Source organism: Hypanus sabinus, chromosome 23, assembly GCF_030144855.1.
Source record: "Hypanus sabinus isolate sHypSab1 chromosome 23, sHypSab1.hap1, whole genome shotgun sequence".
NCBI classification, from domain to species: domain Eukaryota; kingdom Metazoa; phylum Chordata; class Chondrichthyes; order Myliobatiformes; family Dasyatidae; genus Hypanus; species Hypanus sabinus.
This window is the reverse complement of record NC_082728.1, coordinates 9,486,375-9,512,798: the sequence shown is the minus strand read 5'-3', so window position 1 is coordinate 9,512,798 and position 26,424 is coordinate 9,486,375. Positions and strand designations below refer to the sequence as shown.

The window sequence follows — 26,424 nt, the reverse complement described above, 5'->3', positions numbered from 1 at the left end:
GTCCTTCCAATAGCTAAAGGGCAGTGATCGAAATGAATTGTCGAAAATTCCCAGTAGACTCCACAGGCCAACTATCAGATGACTGACCTACACAATTACACATAGAAAATGCTGGCTGAACTGAAATGGTCAGCAACATCAATGCAGGGAAATAAACAGTCAACATTTTGGGCCAAGACCTTTCATCAGGACTGGAAAGGAAGGGGGAAGAAGCCAGAATAAGATATTGGCGGGGGGTGGGGGGAGAGGAAGGAGTACAAGTTGGCAGGTGATAGGTGAGATCAAGTGAGGGGGAAGGTCATGGGGGATGAAGTAAGAAGCTGGGAGGTGATAGGTGGAAGAGTTAAAGGGATGAAGGAGGAGGAATCTGAGAAGGAAGAACTGTGACCATGAGAGATAAGAGGAAGAGCAGAGTGAGATCACAGGCAGGTGAGAAGGGGTGAAAGGTGAGCCAGAATTGGGGGGGGGGGGGAAGGGGAGAAAAATCAATGTTCATACCAACATGTTGGAGGATACCCAGACAGAATATGAGGTGTTGCTCCTCCAACCTGAGAGTGGCCTCATTGTGGGAGTAGAGGCAGCCATGGACTAAAAGTCGGAATGGGAATGCAAAGCAGAACTAAGAGGGGGTGGCCACTAGGAGTTTCTGTCTGCTGTGGTGGGCCCCAATCTGCAAAGAATATGGTCCAATAAATTACTCTGAAATAAACAGCAGCTTATCATCTTCCAGTTAGTTGTTTAGCTTGCTTTGGGGCTCTGACACTACTGGCAAAATGCCGACAATTTAACACACTGGAGCCAACCTTTGCACATGGAGTTGGTGATTCGAGATGGAAGTCCAGACCCCCCGAGGTTGCGTGTTGGCCTGAATTCAGTGCGGCCTCTTTCGCTGCGTCCTGTTTGGAGGCCAGTGCTAAGAGGATGTGGAAGTATTAAGGGAACACAGCACTTCATTATTTTGTTTGCTACATTCTTTTTTTTGCCGTAGGCTTTATCCACTTCCAAAAGCAGAATTAAATTATTCTCGCAGAACATAGAATGCAGCACAGGAACAGGTCCTTCAGCCCATTATGTTGCGCTGAACTAAAAAGTAAAAGTAACTAATCCTTCCATCTTCTTAATTTTCATCTAAATGTCCCCTAAAAGCCTCTAACGTATTTGCTTCTAACACATTCTAGACATCCACCACTCTGGAGTAAAAAACTTACCCCTCGCATCCCCTTTGAACCTACAATGCACCATCAATGCATGCCCTTCATTTCTAAAACATTTCTACTCAATTTCCATTTTCTCTTAAAAAGACTGGAAGTATTTTTTAACTGATATCCAATCAAGAAGATGTTACCGTCTTAATGTAGCACTATTACTGCACCCATGACATGGGTTCGGTTCCTGCCACTGTCTGTAAGGAGTTTGTACATTCTGCCAGTGACTGTATGGGTCTCCTCTCAGATCCCAAATGCATACTGGTTAGTAGGTGTACACATGGGTGTAACTGGCCAGCACAGACTCGTTGGGCCTGTTCACTGCTTCCCTAACAACAAACCATGTGTCACCAGTAATCGAAAGGCTCTTCTCAACCACAGAGAGCCTTTAGATCAGGAGACAGAGGAATTGAAACATGTGCAGAGGGAGCTAAAAGAGAAGATCAAGGTGGCTAAAGGGTAATACAGGAGCGAGCTGGAGAATGAGCTTGGGCAGAGTAGTGCATGGGAGGTGTGGAGAGGCACGAAGAGCATCACTGGCTTCAATCAGCCTAGCTGTAGAGCCTCGGAATGCAGCCATGAAATGGGTTAATGAATTCAGGTGGCGGATGGTCCTTTGAACATCTGGTGCATACCACAAGTCCTGATTATGCACCAATGTCAGGCAGACAATCTTTGAAGAGTATTGATAATGGCTGGGCTCACCCGTCTTGTAAAGACACTGCCAAGGCGGTGCCTAAACATGTTTAATTTTAAAAGGTCGTAAGTGGGGATATTTGAAGATGACTGCACAATGTTCTGCACCATTCGTGACTCCTCAGATGGTGAAGCAGTTCATACCCAAAAATGCAGCAGGACATGGACAACATCCAGGCTCTAACCACCATCCCTTGACATTCAGTGCTAACACCATCACTGAATCCCCTACTATCAACATCCAGGGGGTAACCCTTGACAGGAAACTGAACTGGTCTAGCCATATAAACACCATGGCTATCAGAGCAAGTCAAAGTCTAGAATCCTGCGGTGTATAACTCACCTCCCGACTCCCCAAAGCCTGTCCACCATCTTCAAGGCTCAGGTCAGGAGTGTAATGGAATACTCACCACTTGCCTGGATGAGTGCAGCTCTCATCAACAATCAAGAAGCTTGATTAGTACCCCTTCCACAAGCACCCAATCCCTCCATCATTGATGAAAAGTTGCAGCAGTGTGTACTATCTGCAAGATGCACTGCAGCAACACCCCAAAGTTATAAGGCAGCACCTTCCAGACTCACGGCCACTACCATCTAGAAGGACAAGAACAGCAGATACCTGGGAACACCACCACTTGGAAATCCACCTCCAAGTCACTCACCATCCTGACCTGGAAACATATAGCTGGGTCAGAATCATGGTATCCTCTCCCTAACAACACTGTGGGTGTACCTACACCTCAGGGAATGTAGCAGTTCAAGAAGGCACCTCGACACCACCTTCTCAAGGGCAACTAGGGATGGGCAATAAATGCTGGCTTAGCTAGTGATGCCCACATCCCATAAATGAAAAAAAAGAAACACAGCACTTGAAGAAAATTATCCAAACTATGTTGGCTAGAAGATGAAGAGTACAAAAAGCTACGCTCATTTGGCATTAATTTGCAAATTCAGTTTTTTTTTTAGGTCATTTAGGACAGCACCCTTCAGCAACAGTGAACCAATAATGAGATGGAATGTAGAACTGCTGGTTAGTGAGGTGGTAGAGGGAGCAGTGGATAGAAACATGTGCACATAGGACACCCACTGACCATTCAATAATCTAAAGACTGAGCAATCAGATAACAGTCCTGTGGTAACACCCTTCTACTCTTTGTCCTGCTATAGCCTCATGTCTCTCCATCAGATCTAGCCAGACTTTCTAGACTTTTCAGATACCTTCTCCCCATCTCTCAGCTTTATTTGAACCTCTAACCACTCTTCCACAATGCTGCACAAACTTACCTCTGCATGTTTGGGAATATTCCCGCAAGGAACCTTGATTTTTCATTATTTAATATACATCCAGTGGCCAGTTTATTAGGTAACCTACTCATTAATGCAAATACTTGCAAGGTTTCACTGCTAAGGTAATGGTTTCTCTGTAGTAGCAAAGTTTGACTAGAGATAACGGGGCATGTTACCCGATGAGCAGGATGTTGTTCTTTCTTGTGTGCCTTGGAGCCAGGAATTCACGGTCTTTCACCAGGGAGAGAAGAAGAGAGAAGACACGAATGTAGAGTGGTGGTAGACTGCCAGACGGAATGGACTTGGAGCAAGGGTCGGAAGGTCAGTGACGATCGGAGGTCGAAGGTGGACGAGCAGCCGTATCAGTGAGTTTCAACGTTGTGCATTAGACTGTTTCATGAGAATGGGCCCTTTTCTTTGGTTTCTTTACTAAAACAAAAGTTAAAGTTAATAGGCTCATCAGGCTTATGCCGGTTTCCGTGGCGTGAAGCGACTGAGAGTACGAGACTCCCCCGGATAGGATGCCAGTCTATCACGTTCTTTACTAACCATATATTCAAATTAAGAATTATAAAGCTCAATCATTTAATTGCAAATTGTGTACTATTTGTCATTTCGGGGTACTGATTTGTAACAGGACACATTGCACAGCATCCACCCAAATGGAGTTTGGCTGGGCTGGGGGGTTATCATCCCCCATAGTAAGCTGCTAGCCGAACCAAGAGTTACATACTGAATCAGCCAATCATGTGGCAGCAACTCAATGCATAAAAGCATGCAGACATGATCAAGAGCTTTGGTTGTCCCTCAGACCAAACATCAGAATGGGGAAGAAATGTGATCCAAGTGACTTGGACCGTACCAGACAGGGTGGTTTCAGTATCTCAGAAACTGTTGATCTCTTGCGATTTTCACAAACAACCGTCTTTAGTTTAGAGAATGGTGCAAAAAAAAAATTAGTGAGAGGTATTTGTATGAGCAAAAACGTATTGTTAATGAAAGCTCAGAGGAGGATGGCTGGACTGGTTCAAACAGACGGAAGGTGACAATAGCTCAAATACCCACAGTTCAACAGTGGTGAACTGACGACTACACCGGGTTCCACTCTTGTACCTAATAAATTAGCCACTGAGTGTAAATGCAATTTTTGTTGACAAAGAAAACCAAACATCTTAGTCTGAATATTTTATTATACTTGCTGTGAAAACATTGGTTTTGTTCTTTCACCTGTTAATGTCCAGTCTACACAGAAGTCAGAAGAGAACATTAAAAAAATCCATCACTGTAAAAGGGGAAGACGACTCAGGCAAAACAAACAGGTAAAATCACTTTTGGTCCCAGTTCTAACCACAATGGCTACCAATGATATATGCTGGCTGCTTAGAACACTTTCTTAAATATACCACGTCCAAAAAAAAAAATCAGAAAGCCAAAAAATAGCTGGACAATGGAGCATAGAATCCAGGAATGAAACACTGAGGCAGATTGATGTGTGGCACAAAATACAAAGAGGCATAATATTATTCAGGCCATCTCTTTCCAACATTCAAGATTTTTTTTAAAGACCATTTTTGAACAGTATTTTACCAGCACCATTTTACAATTGAAAATGTTCAGACAGCTCCCTTCAAATTCACTATAGGGTTCCTACCGTCTCATTCCCCAACATTCCAAGACTTCACAAAAACTCCCTCTGAATTGTATGCCTTCAATACTTAATTTTATACATAATTTTAACAGGAGTGTATTTATTCAGAAATATTATCACTGATTAGACTAGCTTTATTGTGGATGTGTACTCACAGATCTCCAGACAGGGAAAAAAAAGGGTTCTTAATCCATGCACATATAAAAAATGACTAAGAAATTCATGATTTTTTTTGACTATTTCCATAACCAACTTTAGCATACATAAGGCAACATGGTTACACACAGAATAAAAAATTACAGGAGTAAATCTGAAAAAAAATCAAATGCCTCTAAAGCTTTATATTATATTCTTCCACCTAATTTAAACATCGCGATCTTCTAGCTTTCCAAGTTTAGCACTGTGCTAATGAAACGATGGTCAAGTCCCCAAGGTGGGGCATCAAGCCAAGCCTGATTTACATATCACGTTCTCTTTTAAAAAAAACCGCTCCCCCCACCCCCACAAAAGGCAGCTGTTGGCAGAGCAAAGGGGAAGAATCACAAATGGGATAAGGAGAATGAAACATGTAGCCATGCATCTGACCTGTGCCTTACCAGTACGAGGGTTTGATTTACTTTGCCAATGATCTCACTGTGCAGTATAAATCTAATACAATTTTCCTTTTCAAAAAAAAAGCTAACTTTGGTACAGAGGGTGTATTTTTGTTTTTTTTCCTCTCTCTATTGGATGGACTACAGCCGGCCTTGCACTGATTAATCTTTCCAATCCTTCTTGATGCTGAGGCACCACTCCCAGGAGAGGTGATTGAACTGGTCATCATCGGTGAACTGGGATTTGATCGTATAGGTGCCCCTGACCATCATGCCTTTGGGAGCCTCTTCTTGTGGCGTAAGGAACTCGTATTCAGTGTCGCGTGGTCCATAGCTCCCCACCATGTAGTCAGCCTTATCAACTGTTCAAAGTGCACAAGAGAAAGCAATGTTTTAGTAATCTCTTTGTCATGTAATGTCTTATCACATCAGTGGAGGCCGAATGGCTTAACTCTGTTCCTGTGTCTTACGGCCCAATCAGATATATTATCACTAACTTGGGTGAGGCAGATTTTGTTGTGGCAGTAGTACAGTGCAAATACTACAACTTAGAAAATTAAATAAAGTTTTAATGAGGTAGTTCATGGACCATTCTGAAATCTCTAATAGAAGGGGAAGAAGCTGTTTCTGAATTGTTGAGTGTGGCACTGCAGGCTCCCAAGATACTGGGGGAGGGGGACTTTTGCATGCCATCATACAGATACACTGAAGAAGTACAAGTGAGAAGCAACAACAGTACGAGGTATAAAGTGTTACAGTTGCAGAGAAAGTGCAGTGCAGGGAGACAATCAGGTGCAGTTCCACAATGAAGTAGATTATGAGGTGTAGATTCCATCTTATCGTATTGAGGTTTGTCCAATAATCTTATCACAGGACATGGCAGCTGTCCTTGAGCCCAGTGGTATAACCATATAACAATCACAGCATGGAAACAGGCAATCTCGGCCCTCCTAGTCCGTGCCGAACTCTTAATCTCACCTAGTCCCACCTACCCGCACTCAGCCCATAACCCTCCATTCCTTTCCTGTCCATATACCTATCCAATTTTACCTTAAATGTCACAAATGAACTGGCCTCTATTACTTCTACAGGAAGCTCATTCCACACAGCTATCACTCTCTGAGTAAAGAAATACCCCCTCGTGTTTCCCTTAAACTTTTGCCCCCTAACTCTCAAATCATGTCCTCTCGTTTGAATCTCCCCTACTCTCAATGGAAACTGCCTATTCACATCAACTCTATCTATCCCTCTCAAAATTTTAAATACCTCGATCAAATCCCCCCTCAACCTTCTACGCTCCAATGAATAGAGACCTAACTTGTTCAACCTTTCTCTGTAACTTAAGTGCTGAAACCCAGGTAACATCCTAGTAAATCGTCTCTGCACTCTCTCTAATTTATTGATATCTTTCCTATAATTCAGTGACCAGAACTGTACACAATATTCCAAATTTGGCCTTACCAATGCCTTGTACAATTTTAACATTACATCCCAACTTCTGTACTCAATGCTCTGATTTATAAAGGCCAGCGTTCCAAAAGCCTTCTTCACCACCCTATCTACATGAGACTCCACCTTCAGGGAACTATGCACTGTTATTCCTAGATCTCTTTGTTCCACTACATTCCTCAATGCCCTACCATTTACCCTGTATGTTCTATTTGGATTATTCCTGCCAAAATGTAGAACCTCACACTTCTCAGCATTAAACTCCATCTGCCAATGTTCAGCCCATTCTTCTAACCGGCATAAATCTCCTTGCAAGCTTTGAAAACCCACCTCATTATCCACAACACCTCCTATCTTAGTATCATCGGCATACTTACTAATCCAATTTACCACCCCATCATCCAGATCATTTATGTGTATTACAAACAACATTGGGCCCAAAACAGATCCCTGAGGCACCCCGCTAGTCACCGGCCTCCATCCCGATAAACAATTTTCCACCACTACTCTCTGGCATCTCCCATCTAGCCACTGTTGAATCCATTTTATTACTCCAGCATTAGTACCTAACGACTGAACCTTCTTAACTAACCTTCAATGTGGAACTCTGTCAAAGGCCTTGTTGAAGTCCATATAGACTACATCCACTGCCTTACCCTCGTCAACATTCCTCGTAACTTCTTCAAAAAATTCAATAAGGTTTGTCAAACATGACCTTCCACGCACAAATCCATGCTGGCTACTCCTAATCAGATCCTGTCTATCCAGATAATTATAAATACTATCTCTAAGAATACTTTCCATTAATTTACCCACCACTGATGTCAAACCGACAGGCCTATAATTGCTAGGCTTACTTCTAGAACCCTTTTTAAACAATGGAACCACATGAGCAATACGCCAATCCTCCGGCACAATCCCCGTTTCTAATGACATCTGAAAGATCTCCGTCAGAGCTCCTGCTATCTCTACACAAACTTCCCTCAAGGTCCTGGAGAATATCCTGTCAGGACCCAGAGATTTATCCACTTATAAATTTCTTAAAAGCGACAGTACTTCCACCTCTTTAATTGTCATAGGTTCCATAACTTCCTTACTTAATTCCCCACACCTTACACAATTTAATATCTTTCTCCTTAGTGAATACAGAAGAGAAGAAATCGTTCAAAATCTCTCCCATCTCCCTCGGCTCCACACATAGCTGACCACCTTGATTCTCTAAGGGACCAATTTTATCCCTCACTATCCTCTTGCTTTTAATATAACTGTAGAAACCTTTCGGATTTACTTTCACCTTATTTGCCAAACCAACCTCGTATCTTCTTTTAGTTTTTCTAATCTCTTTCTTAAGATTCCTTTTACATTCTTTATATTCCTCGAGCAATTCCTTTACTCCATGCTTGCTATATCTATTGTAGACATCCCTCTTTTTCCGAACCAAATTTCTAATATCCCTTGAAAACCATGGTGCTTTCAAACCTTTAACCTTTCCTTTCAACCTAACAGGAACATAAAGATTCTGTACCCTTATAATTTCACCCTTAAATGACCTCCATTTCTCTATTACATCCTTCCCATAAAACAACTTGACCCAATCCACTCTCTCTAAATCCCTTCGCATCTCTTCAAAGTTAGCCTTTCTCCAATCAAAAATCTCAACTCTAGGTCCAGTCCTGTCCTTCTCCATAATTATATTGAAGCTAATGCTATTGTAATCACTGGACCTGAAGTGCCCCCCAACACATACATCTGTCAGCTGACCTATCGCATCCCCTAACAGGAGATCCAACACTGCCCCATCTCCAGTCGGTACTTCTATGTATTGTTGCAAAAAAAACTATCCTGCACACATTTCACAAACTCTAAACCATCCAGCCCTTTTACAGAATGAGCTTCCCAATCTACGTGTGGAAAATTAAAATCTCCCACAATCACCACCTTGTGTTTACTACAAATATCTGCTATCTCCTTACACATTTGCTCTTCCAACTCACGCTCCCCATTAGGTGGCCTATAATACACTCCTATCAGTGTTACTACACCTTTCCCATTCCTCAATTCCACCCAAATAGCCTCCCTAGAGGAGCTCTCTAATCTATCCTTCCAAAGCACCGCCATAAGATTTTCTCGGACAAGCAATGCAACACCTCCTTCTCTGGCCCCTCCTACTCTATCACACCTGAAGCAACTATGTGTTTTCAGGCTTTTGTATCTGGTCTGCAAACCAGAGACAAAACACAATCTGTAAACAAGATGTATGTCACACTTACCACTAAAAAATAGCATATCCTTGCCCGTAAAGGCTTTGCAAAGCGTCACTTAGAAGATACTATAAAGATGTGAAAGAAGGTCTTGTGGTTGGATGAGATTAAAGTGGAATTTCCACCAACTGAACATTCATGAACATTCATGAACGTGTGGCATAAATCCAATGTTGCACACGAGCCAGCAACACAATCTTTACGGTAAAGTATGAAGCATCATGCTATGGAGATGCTATTCAGTAGCAGGGACTAGAAATCTGGTCAGGATTGATGGGAAGACGAATGCTTTTAAACAGAGATTCTGGATAAAAACTGGGAAGCCGCTGCCAGAAAGCTTAAACTGGGGAGGAAGTTAGTCTTCCAGCAGGACATCGACCTGCTAGAGCAACATGGTGTTGTTTCAAATGAAGAAAATTGAGGTCCTTGGCAAGACCTCAAGATTTCTGTACACTGCCACTCCCCAACAAACCTGGGCAAACCTTGCTCTAACATGTTTACAAAGCTAATAGAGACTCATCCAAAAAGATTACTGGCTGTTGTAGCTGTGAAATGTGGTTTAACTAAGTACTGAGCAAATTGGGGGGGGGGGGGGGGGCTTGGGCTCTACTGTGAAAAAGCATGTGATTCTTAGTTAAATTGATCAAAATCCCTGGTTGTAATACTCACTCATGTAAATAAAGGGTTGGAGGCCAAGTACTTTTTCAAGGTACTGCACTTACATGCAATTTCTTCTCAATATTTCTTACTAATTTATTCCAACTCTACTTTTTATCCCACACATGCATTGTTTTTAAACTCTCGTCTTCTGCAGGGTTCCAATTCCTTTCTAGTATCATATTTTGACTCAGCGTTAATGTCATCCTTGTATTTATGAAACAGTCATAATTTACCCACTTACCCTAGATGAGTTTTTGAAGGAATATAATTATAAGAAACTGGGATGTGGCCCATACTTCAGACTTTGGGAGTGGAAGGCAGTTCAGCCCATCAGATTCATGCTGTCTCCCAGCAGTGCAATCCCAACAATTCTCTTCCCTTCAATCAAGTCAGATGAAATCCTGAATTCTTGGGGACTGGACTACAGCCTGCACAATGCTGATTGTCTCAGATGAATTATCCATTCCCTAATCCTATCCCACATTTCTAGTTTCATAGAAAGGAACTTCTGAAGCATTATGGCAGCCATGTCAATCTTCTCATACACATTCGATGGAAGACCTAAACACTTTGGAAATTATAATTTAAATAAGAGCTTCTGCACTAATGGATATACATAGTTAAACATTAACATGCCATTTTCTCAGTCATCTCTGAAGATGTGTTTTTATTTAAGGCTCTCCTAACAAAAGGAATGGTATTCTTATGTAAGGAAGGAATTACTATGGCAAAAGAAGGGACATTGAAGAGTTTGTAGACAGATTGTGAGGAAGGTGTATCTGAACAATACGAAGCAGCAAATGTTGAAGTACTCAGCAAGTCGTGCAGCATCTGAGGAAGGAGAAACATTTTTATTTCAAACTTTTAATCAGGAGTATAGGGGCATTGCCAGAATAAATGTTCAGTAGACTTTCTCCCCCAGGGAGTCTAAAATTAGACAGCATAGGTTTTGAGGGGGGGGGGGGAGGTGGAGAAGAATTTAAAGAGGACTTGAGAGGGCAACTTTTCCCACACCAGATGGTGCGTTTATAGAATGAGGTACCTGAGCAAGTGGTAGACAACAGGACAATTACACTGTTTAAAAGAAACTTGGATGGGTGCATGGATAGCAGAGGTTTAGAGAGATATGGGCAAATGGGTTGTGATTGGCATGGATGGATTGGGCCAAAAGGTCAGTTTCCATGCAGTTCAACTCTGATTCTTTGCAATCAGCCTTCAAAATTTAGTAAGTATCCAGGTTCCCCCTGCTTTCTGAACATTCACTTCAAGACATTTTACTTTTACGAAAAAAGACGCCCACTTTAAACTTGCATTTACCCTGAGAAAGACCACCATCACCATAAAGCCTTGCGTGGGCAGGTGTGTGTGCATGCATATACGTGCTGATTTTTTTTTCTACAAATCGGTTTTGTCTCAATCTTCCGATTTTGGTAAGTGAAACTACACTGTACATACATTATCTCTACTTTATATAGACTGTGTATTTATCATATCATTCCTGCTTTTACTATATGTTGGTGTTATTTTAGGTTTTATGTGTTATTTGGTATGATTTGGTAGGTTACTTTTTGGGTCTGGGAATGCTCAAAAATTTTTCCCATATAAATTAATGGTAATTTGGCTTACGAATAGTTTCATAAGAACACTCTACCTTCGGATAGCTGGGGGGGAGGGAGGAGAAGAGAGAGAAACCTGTACAGGTATCGTCGTCCCCTTACAAAGGCAGAGCGTTCCTATGAAACCTTTCTTAAGCCGAAATGGCGTAAAGCTAAGAACCATTAATTTAAATGGGAAAAATTTTCTTAAAAGCGAAAATCCTCTTTGTAATGCGAAAACAGGTGACTAATGTAGGTCTTTTGTAAAAGTGAGGTGGCATAAAGTGGGGGACACCTGTAGTTGTTAACTGCTCGCATGTTTAGTGACTGGCATTCATCAGTACAGTGCAATAAATAAGAACTTCTCTTCAATTCCTGATTAATGTTGCATTTACAGTCATCAGATGCTTTTGCCTAGGTAGTGGGCATGAATTACAGGAGTGATCTTTTGACCTGATAATATTTAGAAATACAGCATGGTAACAGACCATTTTGTAAGGCAAAAGAGCAGAATCAGGTCATTTGGTCCATTGAGTCTGATCCACCATTCATTCACAGCTGATTTATTATCCCTCTCAACCCCATTCTACTGCCTTCTCCCCATAACCTTTCATATTTTTACAAATCGAGAACCTATCAACCTCTGCTTTAAAATTACAGAACGTCTTGACCATCACAACTAACAACTATCTATACATAAACGGTCAACATAAGTATCTAAAAGCTAGCATGCATCTGTAGTTGGGATGGCTGGCACCAGGGCATCTCCTTTAATAAAACATGCATAATGTTCCTCACTGAATCCTGCACACATCAGCCAACAGGCATTCAATACTTTGACTTATGAAACCCTTATTTAAATAAAACCTTTCCAGATATTTTCCCTCTTCAGAATTGATCTAAGCTATTTGCAGAATTCATTTACATTTCAGATTTGGAGTGCTTACATCTGTGCCAGATATTCCTATTTCACAATTTATCCCTTGTGTGACTTTCAACAAAAATGTCATTACTCAATCTAATTCACCATGGCTAAGATTCAAGTCAGAGCAAATCTGAACTACAAGACCATCAAGGAGACATTCACTAAAGATAAAGGATCATTTTATCTGAACTAACACATATAACGTTGTCATATTTGCAACATATATTATTTGGAAGAAACAGCATGCATACTGTTGGCAGAGGCAAATGGAGGAAGAAGCTTTTTGAAAAGAACACAGAATTTGCAACTTCACAAGGGTTTCACAATGTTATTTTAGATAGGCTTTTAAAGGCACATTAAGATCACACAGAATTTGTGGCCATTTGTACTTACTTTTTATTCCTCCTCTTATTGATGTCTGAATGTACTTCAGCCCAGAAACTATTTCTCTGTTAACCTGGTGAAACAGAGGGGTTGAGTAACCTCAGTTGTTGACACAATGATGTTAGTTCTTCTATAGACTGATTAGACTCACTGCAAGCCACTTGCACAAAATACAGTTCTCAGAATAAATGCCTGTATTTAGCAACACACTTGCACAACACATTCTAAATTTTGTTTATTGATTGACATGAAATTGCATTGCACAAATGGAGAAAGATCCATAATATTAGAACCACACAGTACATACAATGAAAACAGATGGATTTCAAATCACCTCTTCCCCAAGCTCCTGACTCCACCACCTCCATTAGGGATCTAGGGCACTGAGATGTCTATCAGTATAATTTGCATTTATGCAAATTAAATGCTCTTATTGCCAGGGCAGAAGTGGGGATAAGCGCTCTCGACCTATCAAATGCTCCCAATAGCATGTGTTTCAAATCGCCGCTGACAACCAAGTCCAGCTCCTGGCCTTCACACTTGGCTTAGCTACTAAGCACAGTGGAACCATTACTACAGACAGGAGAAGGGGCAAAGGCAGATTACTAGTGCCTTGAAATCAGTGGCTTTGGGCAGACACAGCTTGTCAGCTGTGGTTGGCACTCATCTTGAGAAGGAAAATGCTGACAACTCCTGCAACATTGCTGGTGTCAAACTGTGTTTCCTTTGGATTCATCAGCTGTGTATCCCTAGTTGGCCCCAAACACGGAGGGCTTCGCTATTTACTGCCTATAATGTAGCCAAACAGCCCAACGTGCTTGACCTGATTTTATCAAATGTAAACAGGAGATTGCAATAAGGTTAAGATAAGATTTTAAAATACATCCTAAAAAGAAGCTGAAAATCTCAATAGAATCTAGGCTTTCAACTAGGCAGCTGAAGGAATGATTACTACAAAGTTATTAAAATCAGGAATACACAAGAGGCCAGAAATGGAAGAACTCAAGAGAACAGATTTGTAAAGCAGGGTAAAATTAGAAACTGGGAGGGACAAAAGCAGAGATCTGAATAAAAGGATGTGAATTTTAAAACTATCAAACCACAATGACGCAACAGTGATCAATGACACTGCCTGGGTGAATTCATTTATGAGCCAAGGAATTTTGTTTAATTTTGGAAGGTAGGAACCTATCACTTCAATATTCCAAACGCGTAGATAAGGACCTTCAGCTAATGAGCAGAGGCTGAAAAGGGGAATGCTAAGGCAGGCAATGTGAATAGTTTTGGTGATCAATGGATGAATGGTAGGGTGCTCACCTCACGGCTGAATGATCTGGTTTAAATGCAAAAATTGTGAAACAATTTGTAGCAGAGACCAAAGCGATACGTTTGATCAGAGGAAATTTTGAACTATCCAGCTTGAGCAAATGAAGGAAGTCAGAAACAGTAGGCAGGAGGGGAAAGTTGAGAAAAACTCAAAACATGCAAGGGGAATCCTTGCATGATCTGACCTTAAACCCACGTTCAGTCTGCACAAAGTGGAGAATCTCAGCAAGTTTTCAAAGCCAATTTGAGTTACTACAACTTTAACATCCTTTATTGAGAAACAACAGAAATCACCTGTAAATTGGTTTATAAAACGGCCTGAAGCTCAACTATATTTCTGCTTTGTAAACACAAAAAAAAATTCCAGTTATTAATTAGCAAGTACTAAATATGGTCATTACAATAACACATTACTTTCAAAAGTACACAGATCGACAGGTGAAGGATCTGGTCACTGAGGTGCTGAGAAGGCTCAGTACCTGCAGACTGGGTATTTCTGCTCAGGGTTACAATCCAGTATAAAAGTTCAGTAGGTCAGGGAGTATTCTACTGAAAGAGAAACTGAGTCAATGTTGCCATTTGAAGATCCTTCTCTGATCAGTTCTGGTTAAGGATCTTCAGTGTGAAACATTAACTCTTTCCTCTTCAACAGATGCTGTCTGCTGACTGTTTCCAGCATTGTTAAATTTTCATTTGCTATCATATGATGCCTCTTGACCAACAGTCAGGGGACAGGTATAATTTTGATTCAAATCTGCTCAGTAACAAGATGCTCACCTTCCAGAGCGGCCATTTTGGCTAAGCCATCTTTAATGTATTGGCAACTAGTGAACAAGTCTTTGAAGAAATAAGAAGCAGGATAGAGAAAGGAGAATTGGTGGATGTTGTGTACTTGGATTTTCGGAAAGCCTGTGACACGAGGCTGCTTAACAAATTACAGGAACGATACTAGCATGGATAAAGACAGTCAGTGGCTGACTGGCAGAGGCAAAGAGTAGATATAAAGGAAGCCTTTTCTGGTTGGCTGTCGGTGACTAGTGTTGTTCCACAGGATAGGTGTTGGAGCCACTTCTTTTTACGCAGATGACTTGGATGATGGTATTGATGGCTTTGTTGCAGAGTTTGCAGACGACACGAAGATAGGGCAGGTAGTTTTGAGGAAGTAGAGAGGCAACAGAAAGACTGAAACAGATTAGGAGAATAGGTACAGAAGTGGCAAATGGAGTACAATGTCAGCAAGTATATGGCCATGCAGTTTGGTGGAAGAAAAGGGCAGACTATTTTCTAAATGAAGAGGAAACTGAAAAACCTGAGAGACATAGGGACTTGGGCTTCCTTGTGCAGGATTCCCTAAAGGTTAATTTGCATGTTGCGTCTGTGGTGAGGAAGGCAAATGCAATGTGAGCATTCAGCTCTATATATGGGGGGGGGGGGGGGGAGAGGGAGAGATTGATAAATTTTGATTAGTCATGGCATGAAGGGATATGGGGAGAAGGCAGGAGATTGGGATTGAGAGGAAAAATGGATCAGCCATGATGAAATGATGGAGCAGACTTGATGGGCCAAATGGCCTAATTCTGCTCTTATATTTTATGGTCCAAGTCAAGCACAGACTAACAGGCAAGCAACAAGCTGGCTACAGTCAGCCACAGTACATGAAATCACACAGGCCCACACAACAACATACACTATTCTGCTTCAACTGATGTGGGTGTTCTAAATACGGTATTGTTAATGTGAAGTGGAGGCAGTCTCACGAACATTTCTGATGATCTGCCAATTCAGCTTAAACCAAAAGGACTCCCCCTGTTGTGGATTTCCTCCTTTGTTTAGAGCAGCCTGCAGCTGCAGATACAAGATGCTGGAGACAATGGAATTACTCGAATTTTGGAAACCATGTATTGAACATAAAATGAAAATAAGCTAAGATTTCAATTATATACTTCTAAGTGTAGAAACAAACCTTGAAGCAAATTTTAATCTTGTACTCAACGCCCTCTTTCAATACAAAAGGATTCTTTTTAAAGTTGCCAAGGTCACCTGAAAATAAAGACATTTGTTAAAAACACAAAACAAAAATATTTTACTGACTTTCACCGTATCTGTGTTCTACATTAGTTTAAATGTTTGTGTAAATCCATTGAACTTGGTGTTCTTAATACACTGAAAAATAGAACACTAAATAATACCAGGAACCTTTGGGGAATAGTTAAAGATCGTTGAAAGTATAATTGAGAAATTAGGACACACTTTCTGCCAAAAATTGCCTCCTCACAACACACTATGTTCCAGCACGGTCCACAGGGCAATTTGCCACTAGGAGCTTGACTCTTTGTTACTGTGATGCCCAGTACAGCATAGGAGCTGTCTCAGCATTAGCAGGTGGTTGGTCTTGCAAAATCACTATCACCACCTAAAATTGAAGAATTTAATATTTATTTATTTGGAGACATAGCACGGCAACAGGCACTTCTGGCTAATTCCGCCCAAATACTTCCAGCCCAACAAGCCTGTGTCCCATATAACAATTAACCTACTAACCCACATCTCTTTGGACTGTGGGAGGAAACCTGAGCAGCTGGAAGAAATAGTCACACAGACAGTCATGGGGAGAACGTACATCTCCTTACAGACAAGCAGTAGGATTGGACCTGGGTCCTTGGCACTATAAAGCTTTTGCTAACTGCTACAGTACCTTACTGCCCACAAACAGTATTGGGAAAACAGTCAGCATGCTAATTGACTTTGGTGCTTAAGCTAAAATGCACTGAAGTCAATTAACATCAAATCTAACAAAGAACACAAACATAACCAACTTTTCACTTCACAGATATTGTTTCCAAATAATTAGAGTGGTAAGGTTTACTCAGGCACAAGCTATGAGATCTCCAGGGTATTGGTGGTGGTGGTGGTGGGGGGGGGGGGGGGGGTATCACACACACTCTATGGACTCCAGGGAGGAAGTCCCTGGAGTGGCACAGGGGCTACTGCAGCTGGTGATAGCCCCAGGCAGATCCTACCACTGGCAAGACGATCATTTAGAGTGGGAAAAGACCCATACAAGTAGAACACTTCAATGTTACCAAAACTGTTACTCCGCAAAAATTTCCATTAAATTCTATAAAACATCTGATTAATCTACCACTCTGCACTACTCATTTATTTTTCTAACACAGAAATTTTTATGTCCTGCAATGTACTCGTAAAACACATTTCACGACATATGTCTACTCTGCTGCTGAACAGAGGCATTAACCCATTGAACAGTAAAAACTGTGAGGTGGAACAGAACTGAAGGCCAGAGTGGGGAATAGATGGAGGGAGGGTGATGGATTTTTTTTTTAAATCAGAAGAAAAAAAATGATATTCAGGTCATCAGGTTGGAGGCTACCCAGACGGAATGAATACAAGAGATTTCTCCTCCACCCCGGATGTGGCCTCATCTTGGCACAAGAGGAGGTCAAGGACTGGCAGATCAGAACGGGAAGTTCCACTTTCGACGGATGAAGCAGAAGTGTTCAATGAAGTGGTCTCCCAATTTGCAGTGGATCTCACCAGTGTAGAGGAGGCCACATCAGGAGCGTCAGTCACAACAGGCAACCCCAGCAGAATTGTAGGTGAAATGTTGCCTCATCTGAATGAAGGCAAGTGAGCAGGTATAACATCAAGGCAGCTTGTCGGGATAGGTGCCAGGAGGGATATTAGTGGGAGTGATCAATGGACAAGGGGATCATGGAGCAAGCAATCCCTATGGAAAACCAAAGGGAGGATGGTAGAGGGGGAAGAGCCACCACTCGTGTTGGGAAGGGGAAAGCGAAGACCCACCACTAGTATCTGCTGAGAACATGAATGAGGAACTCAACAGATCAGACCGTATCTATGGAAATGATAAACAGTTAATGTTTCGGCCCGAGACCCTTCTTCAGCACTGGAAAGGAAGGGAGAAGACTTCTGGATTCCTTTTTTTTGGTATACAAAAACCTTGGCATATAGAAACTTAATTGCTATGTCAGAACTGGCTAAAGCAAATTTCCATTCCTGCTTTTGTGGCTTGGATTCAAAAATTCACAGTCATAGGCATCAATTCAGGAGGACAAAAGAATTTGCTGAGACAATTCAAGAATATAAGATAATTTCTGTTAATGCAGAACATTGGTGGAATCATATTCAGGTTTACTATGTACGTTATGCAGCAGCAGTACAGTGCAAGACAAAAATTAAAAAACTGGTGCAGAAGTGGTAGATTAATAAATCTGGAAACAAGGAAATTGCATAATTGAAAGTAAAACTGGGCCATGAATGTGAAGTGTTACTAACTGCAAGAAATGAAGCGCACTCAAGGGTTTTGGCAGGTCTCTACATTCAATGTGACCACTTGAACCTGCAGACAAAGCCAACAATGATAATCCATGCCCAGACAGTCCAAAGAATGAGTCAAGGAAATTATACCAGGCCACAGTATTCCAGGTCATCAAGGCACAAGGAAGATATTCAAGCTCTTACTGAAGCAATCGACCCCTAATGTCAAAGAACCATTAGAGAGACAGATGGGAGAAACTGGCACTTCAAGGACCAGAAATAGTACAAAGACAAACGGCAGAGCCACTATTTCAAATGAAACAATAAGCATTATACACACTACTTTGAAACTTACACGCAAGCGATTTATACATTTAGTATTATGAGGGTACCAGGTATGGAGTTTTACTTACCTGTTAAATCCAGGACTAAAGGATGAGGTGCAGCTGCACATACCAATGTTAAACTGGTCACTTGAACATTTGGAACATTAGGATCTGTAAGAAAACACATATTTTATTAAAAACTCTGCTTTCCAAACACTGTCTCTATATAACATAGCAAACTGAAAACATCAGGTAAAGACTAACTAAGGCTTAAATAGAGTCATCATCATCTTCATTGTGTGCTGTGTGGTATGAAATGGGTGATCATGGTCTATCCACAACAATTGTTCTTGGGAAAATTATTAATACTTTTTAGAGATTGTCTTGCTGGCACCAGTGGTTGCAATACCAGGACTTATGATCCTGATGGGAGGGGCGGGGGCCCTAAGCAGGTGCTATACCTTGCCAAGGGTGACCTGCAGGCTAGCAGATGGCACCTCCTTTGGCAGAGGCATATTGCTACCCCACTACCCAATTAAGTAGAGTAACACAAACAAAATGGTGGAACTCAGCAGATCAGGCAGCATCTATGGAGAGGAATAAATGGTCACTGTTTTAGACTGAGACCTTCATAAGGTTTAATATTCTCATTCTCACTCTCGCATTCTGACCTTAAACCATGGGAGTTAGCTGATCTACAATGCTTGAAATTCCACTTCATTTAGACATTTCAGCTTAAACATTTAATTGTATAAAAGACTCAAATACTTCTTTGAATGAAAGACAGAAAAACAAAGACCAAGGCCTATACAAATCAAAACAAAATTTGACAATAAATGTACTTTGAATCTTTGAAACATAGGAGCAAACATGGCCCATTGCTTTGACAATGGAATCATTTTGACAACTGACCCACAATTTTCAAAGCACGTTCGACTTGCACGTCCTAATGTTTATCCTTTAAATAGCATCACTGTTCTATCTCTTCTTTTCAAGTGGAGAAGTAACAATCTGGATCTGAACGTTTAGTGAACTAGTTCTGCAACTTAGTAATTTTTTTGGTCATCTTCCAACATTGCTCAAGTGGAAAATCATAGCATACTGGAGATATTATGCAACGTCAAATATAAGTCAATGTTAAAATTCTGAACATTTTTGAACTGGATCACCAGAGTGGACATCTACAATGAAACAAACGGTTCAATGAAATGCCATACAAGCTGCATTTTTAAAAATTATCAAGTTAATAATTTTTTGGAACTTGGATTAGCCAAAAAATCTTAGAATCTGTAGGGATAAGTACTTAATTTGTTCAGTTGATTTTCCAGTAAATGAATTCCAAGAAAGTGCAACATAAGAATTTTAAATCAGCCACACATTTGATATTTTCTACCTTACACAAAACTTTAGCATCTTTTTATAAAGTTCAGTCACATCAACTTGGAACCATTATGAAATTGCAATCAATGTTGTTTAAATAAAATATGCATCAAAATGAATGCTTTAGGTCATTCTGGCAATTAACAAAGAACAGATTAGTTGAATAGTTAATTATTTTACCTCAAAAATGCTTACATTACAAATAAAGATACAATTTTACCTGAAATTCCAAATAAATCAAACAGGAATATACCATACAACTTTTATGGGGAAAATTATCAATATTGTACTCAAATTTGCTATTATATCTGAGTTTTCCACAATATTGTAAGTCCTATACAATGGAATTTAATGTTGTTGTTGTTGAAAAGCCAGTGTTTCACTTTCATGCTCAAAACCACAGTAAGTCATCCAGGTTTGGAGCCGATAGGGCCAGGCCAATGGACTGAAGAATAAAAATCATTTTGTATACAACATCACCCATGATAACAACTTTTATTTCTCTATATTTGTAACATCAGAGATAATACAGCACAAACTCCCCCTCACTGCTACCACAGCACTTTCGTTTCTTTCTCCTGACTGCAGCAATTGCTCAGAAAGCAGAAATTATACCCCATCAAATGTCAGCTGTCTATATCCTTATATTTTTGGATTGCAAAAAGCAAGGAACCAGAAATTACATCTCTTCCATAGACTATACAAATGCATTCCAATAACAAATGTGCAGTTTACTTCTGAGGGAAAAGTTACTGTCTTCTCCTCTCACTCCTCCCACTCAAAATAGTAAATCAAGCAAAATTAATCTCCCTTGTAACTGCAGCCTTATGCACGATCTATTCTGGGAATGATTAATGCTGACAGTTTGGGAATGATCACTTTCTGCACAGCCTGTTCTCAGGACTTTTGCTTATACCATCAACCCCATTTTAACTACACTGTTTTTCTCTTGGCACGTGCCGACACTTGCTCAGGTGGCTCAACAGCATTCCATTACCTTCTCCTAGTGGCTGGCCTTCAACTATGCAGCATTCCACTGAGCATCAAGACTCCAGGAGAGCAAGGATGTTCAACAACCAAGTCTAACCCAACCTCACCTGACTGCTGAATATACAGTTGTAAAAAATGCAATGGATAACACATCCATAAGACTGTACTCCTTACTATAGTCAGGGGTAGTTGTGGGGATAAGTTCTCACTACCTATTAAATGCTCCCAATGGTGTGCAAAAGGAGGACTCGGAGGGCAGTGCAAAGTCAAGGTGGCACTAAATGGCAACTCCTTTTCTTGCATCTTCAGAAACAGATCTACTTCTATCTTTGATATCTCTTTTATTCCTTTTCAAGGTTCTTTTGAAGACCCTGACCTGGTGTTACACTCTATCTTTGGTTCTTTGCAGAAATGGGACCCATTCTCAGGGATTCACGACTGGCTGCTTTTTGATATCCCAGTGACACGGCATGGAAGACTAACACACCTTCAGGATGCTGGATTTTCTGGCCCAGCAGACAAACTGATTCAAGGCCCCTGACTGAGGCATTGTGGGACAACACGGAACATCTCACATAGATAGACCATAGACAGATAGCAATCCAGTCAATTCTTTCCAAAGTACTGAGGTAATAAAACTTAGTGCCCCTCCTACTCACCCAAAAATAAGCTCAGTATTGATTTAATTTTGGGACGTTCAAAGGTTAATTTTTACTGTCAAAGTATGCATGTATAACTCTGATACCTGTCTACTCCAGAGAGCCATTAAATGTAGAAAGACCACGGTTGTTGAAAAAAGAGACATCAACTCCACCCCCCCCGCCCCATAACCAGCACAAAAAAGAAATGACTCGCAGACCCCAAAATCCCCCCTCTCCCGCAGCAAAAAACAGCCACAATTACAATCAACAACCACAACCCCCTATACATAATCCACAATCCCCTCAATCGCACAAAAGAACAGCGACAGTAGTACTAAACCCCCCCCCAATCCCCCCTCTTGTATACAAAAAATTAACAGATCACCTACCTGCCAATCATCCACTGGTTTCAGTATTACACAACTGGCAGATTTATTACACACCACTGAGTGACAAGTTTGATTACAATCAGAAACACTAACAGTCATACAGCAGATTAGGGAAAAATGAGTGAATTTTGCAGTAAATAATATCAATGAAATGCCAATTATGTCACGTGGCATTAACTCAAGTAGTAATATTGGGAAAGGCATCAGGCTGGATTTATGTACCATCTCTGAAAAGCCAAACAGGCAGCTTATCCCATCTGACAATGTTTAATGATGGTAATTTATGACAAATCAAATCACCTCAACTCAAGTTGGGGAACGGTGAAATGTGCAAATTCACAACCAATCGCATATATTGCATTTCTGGTGCCAAATGAGTCTCAGATCACTCAGCAAATACAATTCAAATTTTATATCAACCTCCACACTCATTTCAAGTGAGCTGATAATCCAGTGCGGCCCATTGGAGAATACAAAGTAAAGCCCAAACAACATGCTTCCATTACTGGCACTAACATTGTAAAAACAAAAGCCAAGGCACCCAGATATTTTGTTTAAATCAGGGGCCCCCAACCTTCTTTATGCAATGGACTCCATAGTTTATATAAAGCTCCATGTGCTGAGGGCAGATGATTGGTGATTCTGTCGACACTGCATGCTAACCACAATGTGTTAAGTGGCAGATTTATTTCTGCACTTTGCTTTGCATGTAACCAGCGTCACTTGCTGAAATGTTCAGTAAAAGTTGCTGCAACTTCTGTTTTCTCTGCACTTCAAAACCAGGTTTAACTTTGTAAGTTAAAAAAAGTGGGCAAAAAAATGCAGCTATCAGAAATGTGAAATAAAAACAAAAATGCTTGAAGTGCAATCCTTGACACTGTTCAATCTCCTGCCATCTGGTAGGAGATACAAAAACATCTTAGCCAAAACAATAAGACTGAAAAACAGCTTCTTCCTGAGGACTATTGTGCAGCTGAAAAATGCTACACACCGGTTTGCCAATGTCCTTGGAGTGTTATGGACTATTGAAGTCACTTATTGCATGTGAATATGAGAATTTTAAAAAATTAAGCCATATTGCATGCATTATAACTATCTCTTTTGCACAGACTGGAATAGCACTGCCATCTCATTATCTTCAGCAATGACAATAAAGCTCTATTCTTTTCTAAACTCAGCAGGTCAAACAGCGTGTGTGGAAGGAGAGACATTTTTAGGTTGATAATAATTATGAAGAGGCGGTTTTACGTTACAGGTGTGGGGCAGGGAGGAAACAAAATGATATGTAGGACAAAATGAATCTCATAGGGGAGATCAGGGTCTGTCGCATTAGAGACAAAATAAAATCCAAAACATTGCAAAGTAGAGGACTGAGAGACATGCCTAGCAGTTTAACCTATGCTTTAGGAAACAGGTTGAATTAGCTATCATAGATACAGCTAGCTCAGATACAGTCTTAACTGTAGTTCAAACCAAAAGTTCAAAAGTACACTTGTTATCGAAGTATTAATACTATATATAACCTTGAGATTCATCACCTTACAGGCAGCCACAGAACAAAGAACCCCCAATAGAACCTATTAAAAAGACTGTCAAACACCCAACATGTAGAAAAAAAATCATGTAATAAAAGCAAGCAAGTAACGTTCAGAACTGAAGCTCATGGGACTGAGTCCACACCCATGAAGTCAGTCACCCCTGATCCAAGAGCCCATTAGTTGCAGACCACAGTCTCAGTTACTGCAGAGACAAGTACACCTTACCGAACTGAAAACCAGCCTGTCCCTCGCCTCTGGCCCCAACAGCCTGACCTTCTCAATTTACTCCAGCCCTTAAATCCGCCAAAAAGTGGGTCAATTTTTGCTCCTGGGCCCAGGCCCTGCTGCCTTGCCAAGGTTTTGCTGCTTTGAATCGCTTCCAAGTCCAGTCCAGCAATGGCTATATATTGGCTCGTTCCCCACTCTTAGACCAAGGCCCTGACTTCTCCATCCATCCATTGTTTTGGCTTTATTTTTATTTTTGTATTTGCACAGTATGTTTTCTTTTGCGCATTGGTTATTTATCTTTGTGTGCAGTTTTCCATTGATTCTATTGTTTTATTATGAATCCCAGTGTAGGATATTGTGACATATTTATATTTTTACTTTATACTTATTGAGATACAGCACAGAATAGGCACTTCTGACCTCTCGAATCACACCATCCAGCAAACCCCAATTTAACTGTAGTCTAACCATGGGACAACTTACAATGACCAATTAACCTACCAATCTGCAAGTCTTTAGACTATAGGAGGAAACCCACACGGTCACGGGGATAACACAAAAACCCATTACTGACAGTGGCAGGATGTACTTTGATAATAAATTTACTTTCAACTTTGAAATGTTAACTGATTTTTTTTCCACAGATGCTGGTTGACCTGACTGTTTGCTTCAAATTTTACTGACATAAAGATAGATGTTTTATAGCACATGATCAAAAATTTAGTCAAAAAGGTAGATTAAAATTACTTCTTAAGGGCTAGACAAAAGTTTAAGTGGAGAATACTAGATCCTAGGGCTAGGCATGTGATGGCCTAGCAATAAACAGAAATCCCCAAGAGGAAAGAATTGTAGGACAGTTGTTTGTTGCATCTTGTAGGGCTGAACAGGTTCTCCAGAAGCATGGGCTTTACAGAAATGGGCAAGGCTATGGAGGGATTAGGAAAAATAAAAGATAATTTAAAATATATTAGCCAGAGAAGTCAACTTTGAAGGGGTCATTGGAGAATATGTTGAGATATGAGCAGAATCCTAGGCAAAATCAAGTATGCATGCCATTTAGATCACATTCCAATTGCAGATATAAATAGACCAGAGTCCAAAGCCCATATTAACACCTAAGATTTATCCAATCACCAACTTGAAGAACTGCTTTTAAATGGTTATAGCATATTAACTCTATTGTTTTAAAAACAGTGCATAACCAATTACGTCACACTAAATAGGAGATCTGCATTCAATTTGAATTGAAAGGTGATTCATTCCTCGGACAAAGGAATTGATTTTACTGTGGTAACAGGAAACTAGCTACAAGCACACAGCATCTTGAAATCTCATCTCCAGTGCACAAGAGCAAAGGAGAACACTTGTAACTCTGGATCCAATGCAACATATAAGAAATGCATTGAGACAAAGAACACAATAATTTTAAAAAAACACAATAAATACCTAAGATATATTCATAGATTGATTATCTGTACATAAAGTGATGCTAGGTACAGGAGTGATAAGAAATGATAAAGTAGTGGTGGTGGGGTGGAAGTGTTGGTCAGCTTTCTGATTCAGAAAAGCAACTGATTTTTTTGAGTCTTGGTATGGATGCTATGTAGCCTCTTACCTGATGAGAGTGGGACATGAGCTGGGTGGGTGGAATCCTTCACAATATCACTAGCCTTCTTCCAGCACATTTCTGTATACGTGTTCTTCATGGCAAAGTAGGCTGATGCCGGTGATGTGTTTGACTACCCATTGTAAAGCCTACTAATATTAATGAAGATTGTACTGGCCAGTCAAAAGTGTTGCTAGGCTTCTGGCACCAGAGTATGCCCACAACTCACAAACCTTAACCCTATATCTTTGGAAAGCGGGAGGAAATCAGAGCACTCAGAAGCCCATGTGGTCACAGGGAGAACGTACAAACTCCTTACAGACAGCAACAGAAACTGAAGTTCAATCTTACAGCTGGTGCTGTAACGTGTTGTGTGCTGCCCCATAGATTTGAACCTATCACCTGCCCACAGAATGCTGCAAATGATTTCAACTCAAACCACTTCCACTTTATGCCAATCATTGTACATAAAGGATATCCCAGTGCCTCACACTATTTCAAACTTGGAAACTGTGTGGGACTCACACAAAATCATATAACTTTTAGGTGACAGAGGAATAAGTCCTTGCTTGCGCTGTACGCAAATGCACTGACTGCAAACATTGAGAAATCACATTAGGTACACTCAGCAAAAATATTATGGCTGGGATCACACTGAACACTCATTCGATTACTGCAAACTGCAGCAATGGCTCTTGCATTTGTGGAATAATGCTTGAGCTGTTCTGCAGTCATGAAATTGAATATCGAGGTTACTTTTTGTCCGCATTGGCCAATGAACACATGAACTTCCATGCAAATACACAGCTTTAAAGCACAAAGTTACAAGAAAGTGGGGGGGGGGGGGTGGTGGAGAGAAGAGGGAGAAAAAAATATCTAAAAGGCAGTAATTAAATGAACCAGAATCAGGTTCATCATCAACATGTGATATGAAATTTGTTAACTTTGCAGCAGCAGTTCAATGAAATACGTAATCTAGCAGAAAAAATAATAATAAA

The 26,424-nt window shown here is 40.7% G+C and overlaps 1 protein-coding gene across 4 annotated transcripts in view; it reads right to left on the bottom strand.

The window, feature by feature from the left end:
• Positions 1-4,360: 4,360 nt before the first annotated feature.
• Positions 4,361-26,424, bottom strand: part of arhgdia (Rho GDP dissociation inhibitor (GDI) alpha) — a 60,840-nt gene continuing 38,776 nt past the window's right edge. For all 4 annotated transcript variants that reach the window (XM_059948330.1, XM_059948329.1, XM_059948333.1 and 1 more), the window contains exons 3-6: positions 18,742-18,825; positions 15,993-16,069; positions 12,713-12,776; positions 4,361-5,791 (exon numbers count right to left, since the gene is read on the bottom strand). In XM_059948330.1, coding sequence (XP_059804313.1) covers positions 5,592-5,791; positions 12,713-12,776; positions 15,993-16,069; positions 18,742-18,825 — 425 coding nt within the window. In that variant the 3' untranslated portion in view covers positions 4,361-5,591. The remainder of the gene's footprint in view (positions 5,792-12,712; positions 12,777-15,992; positions 16,070-18,741; positions 18,826-26,424) is intronic.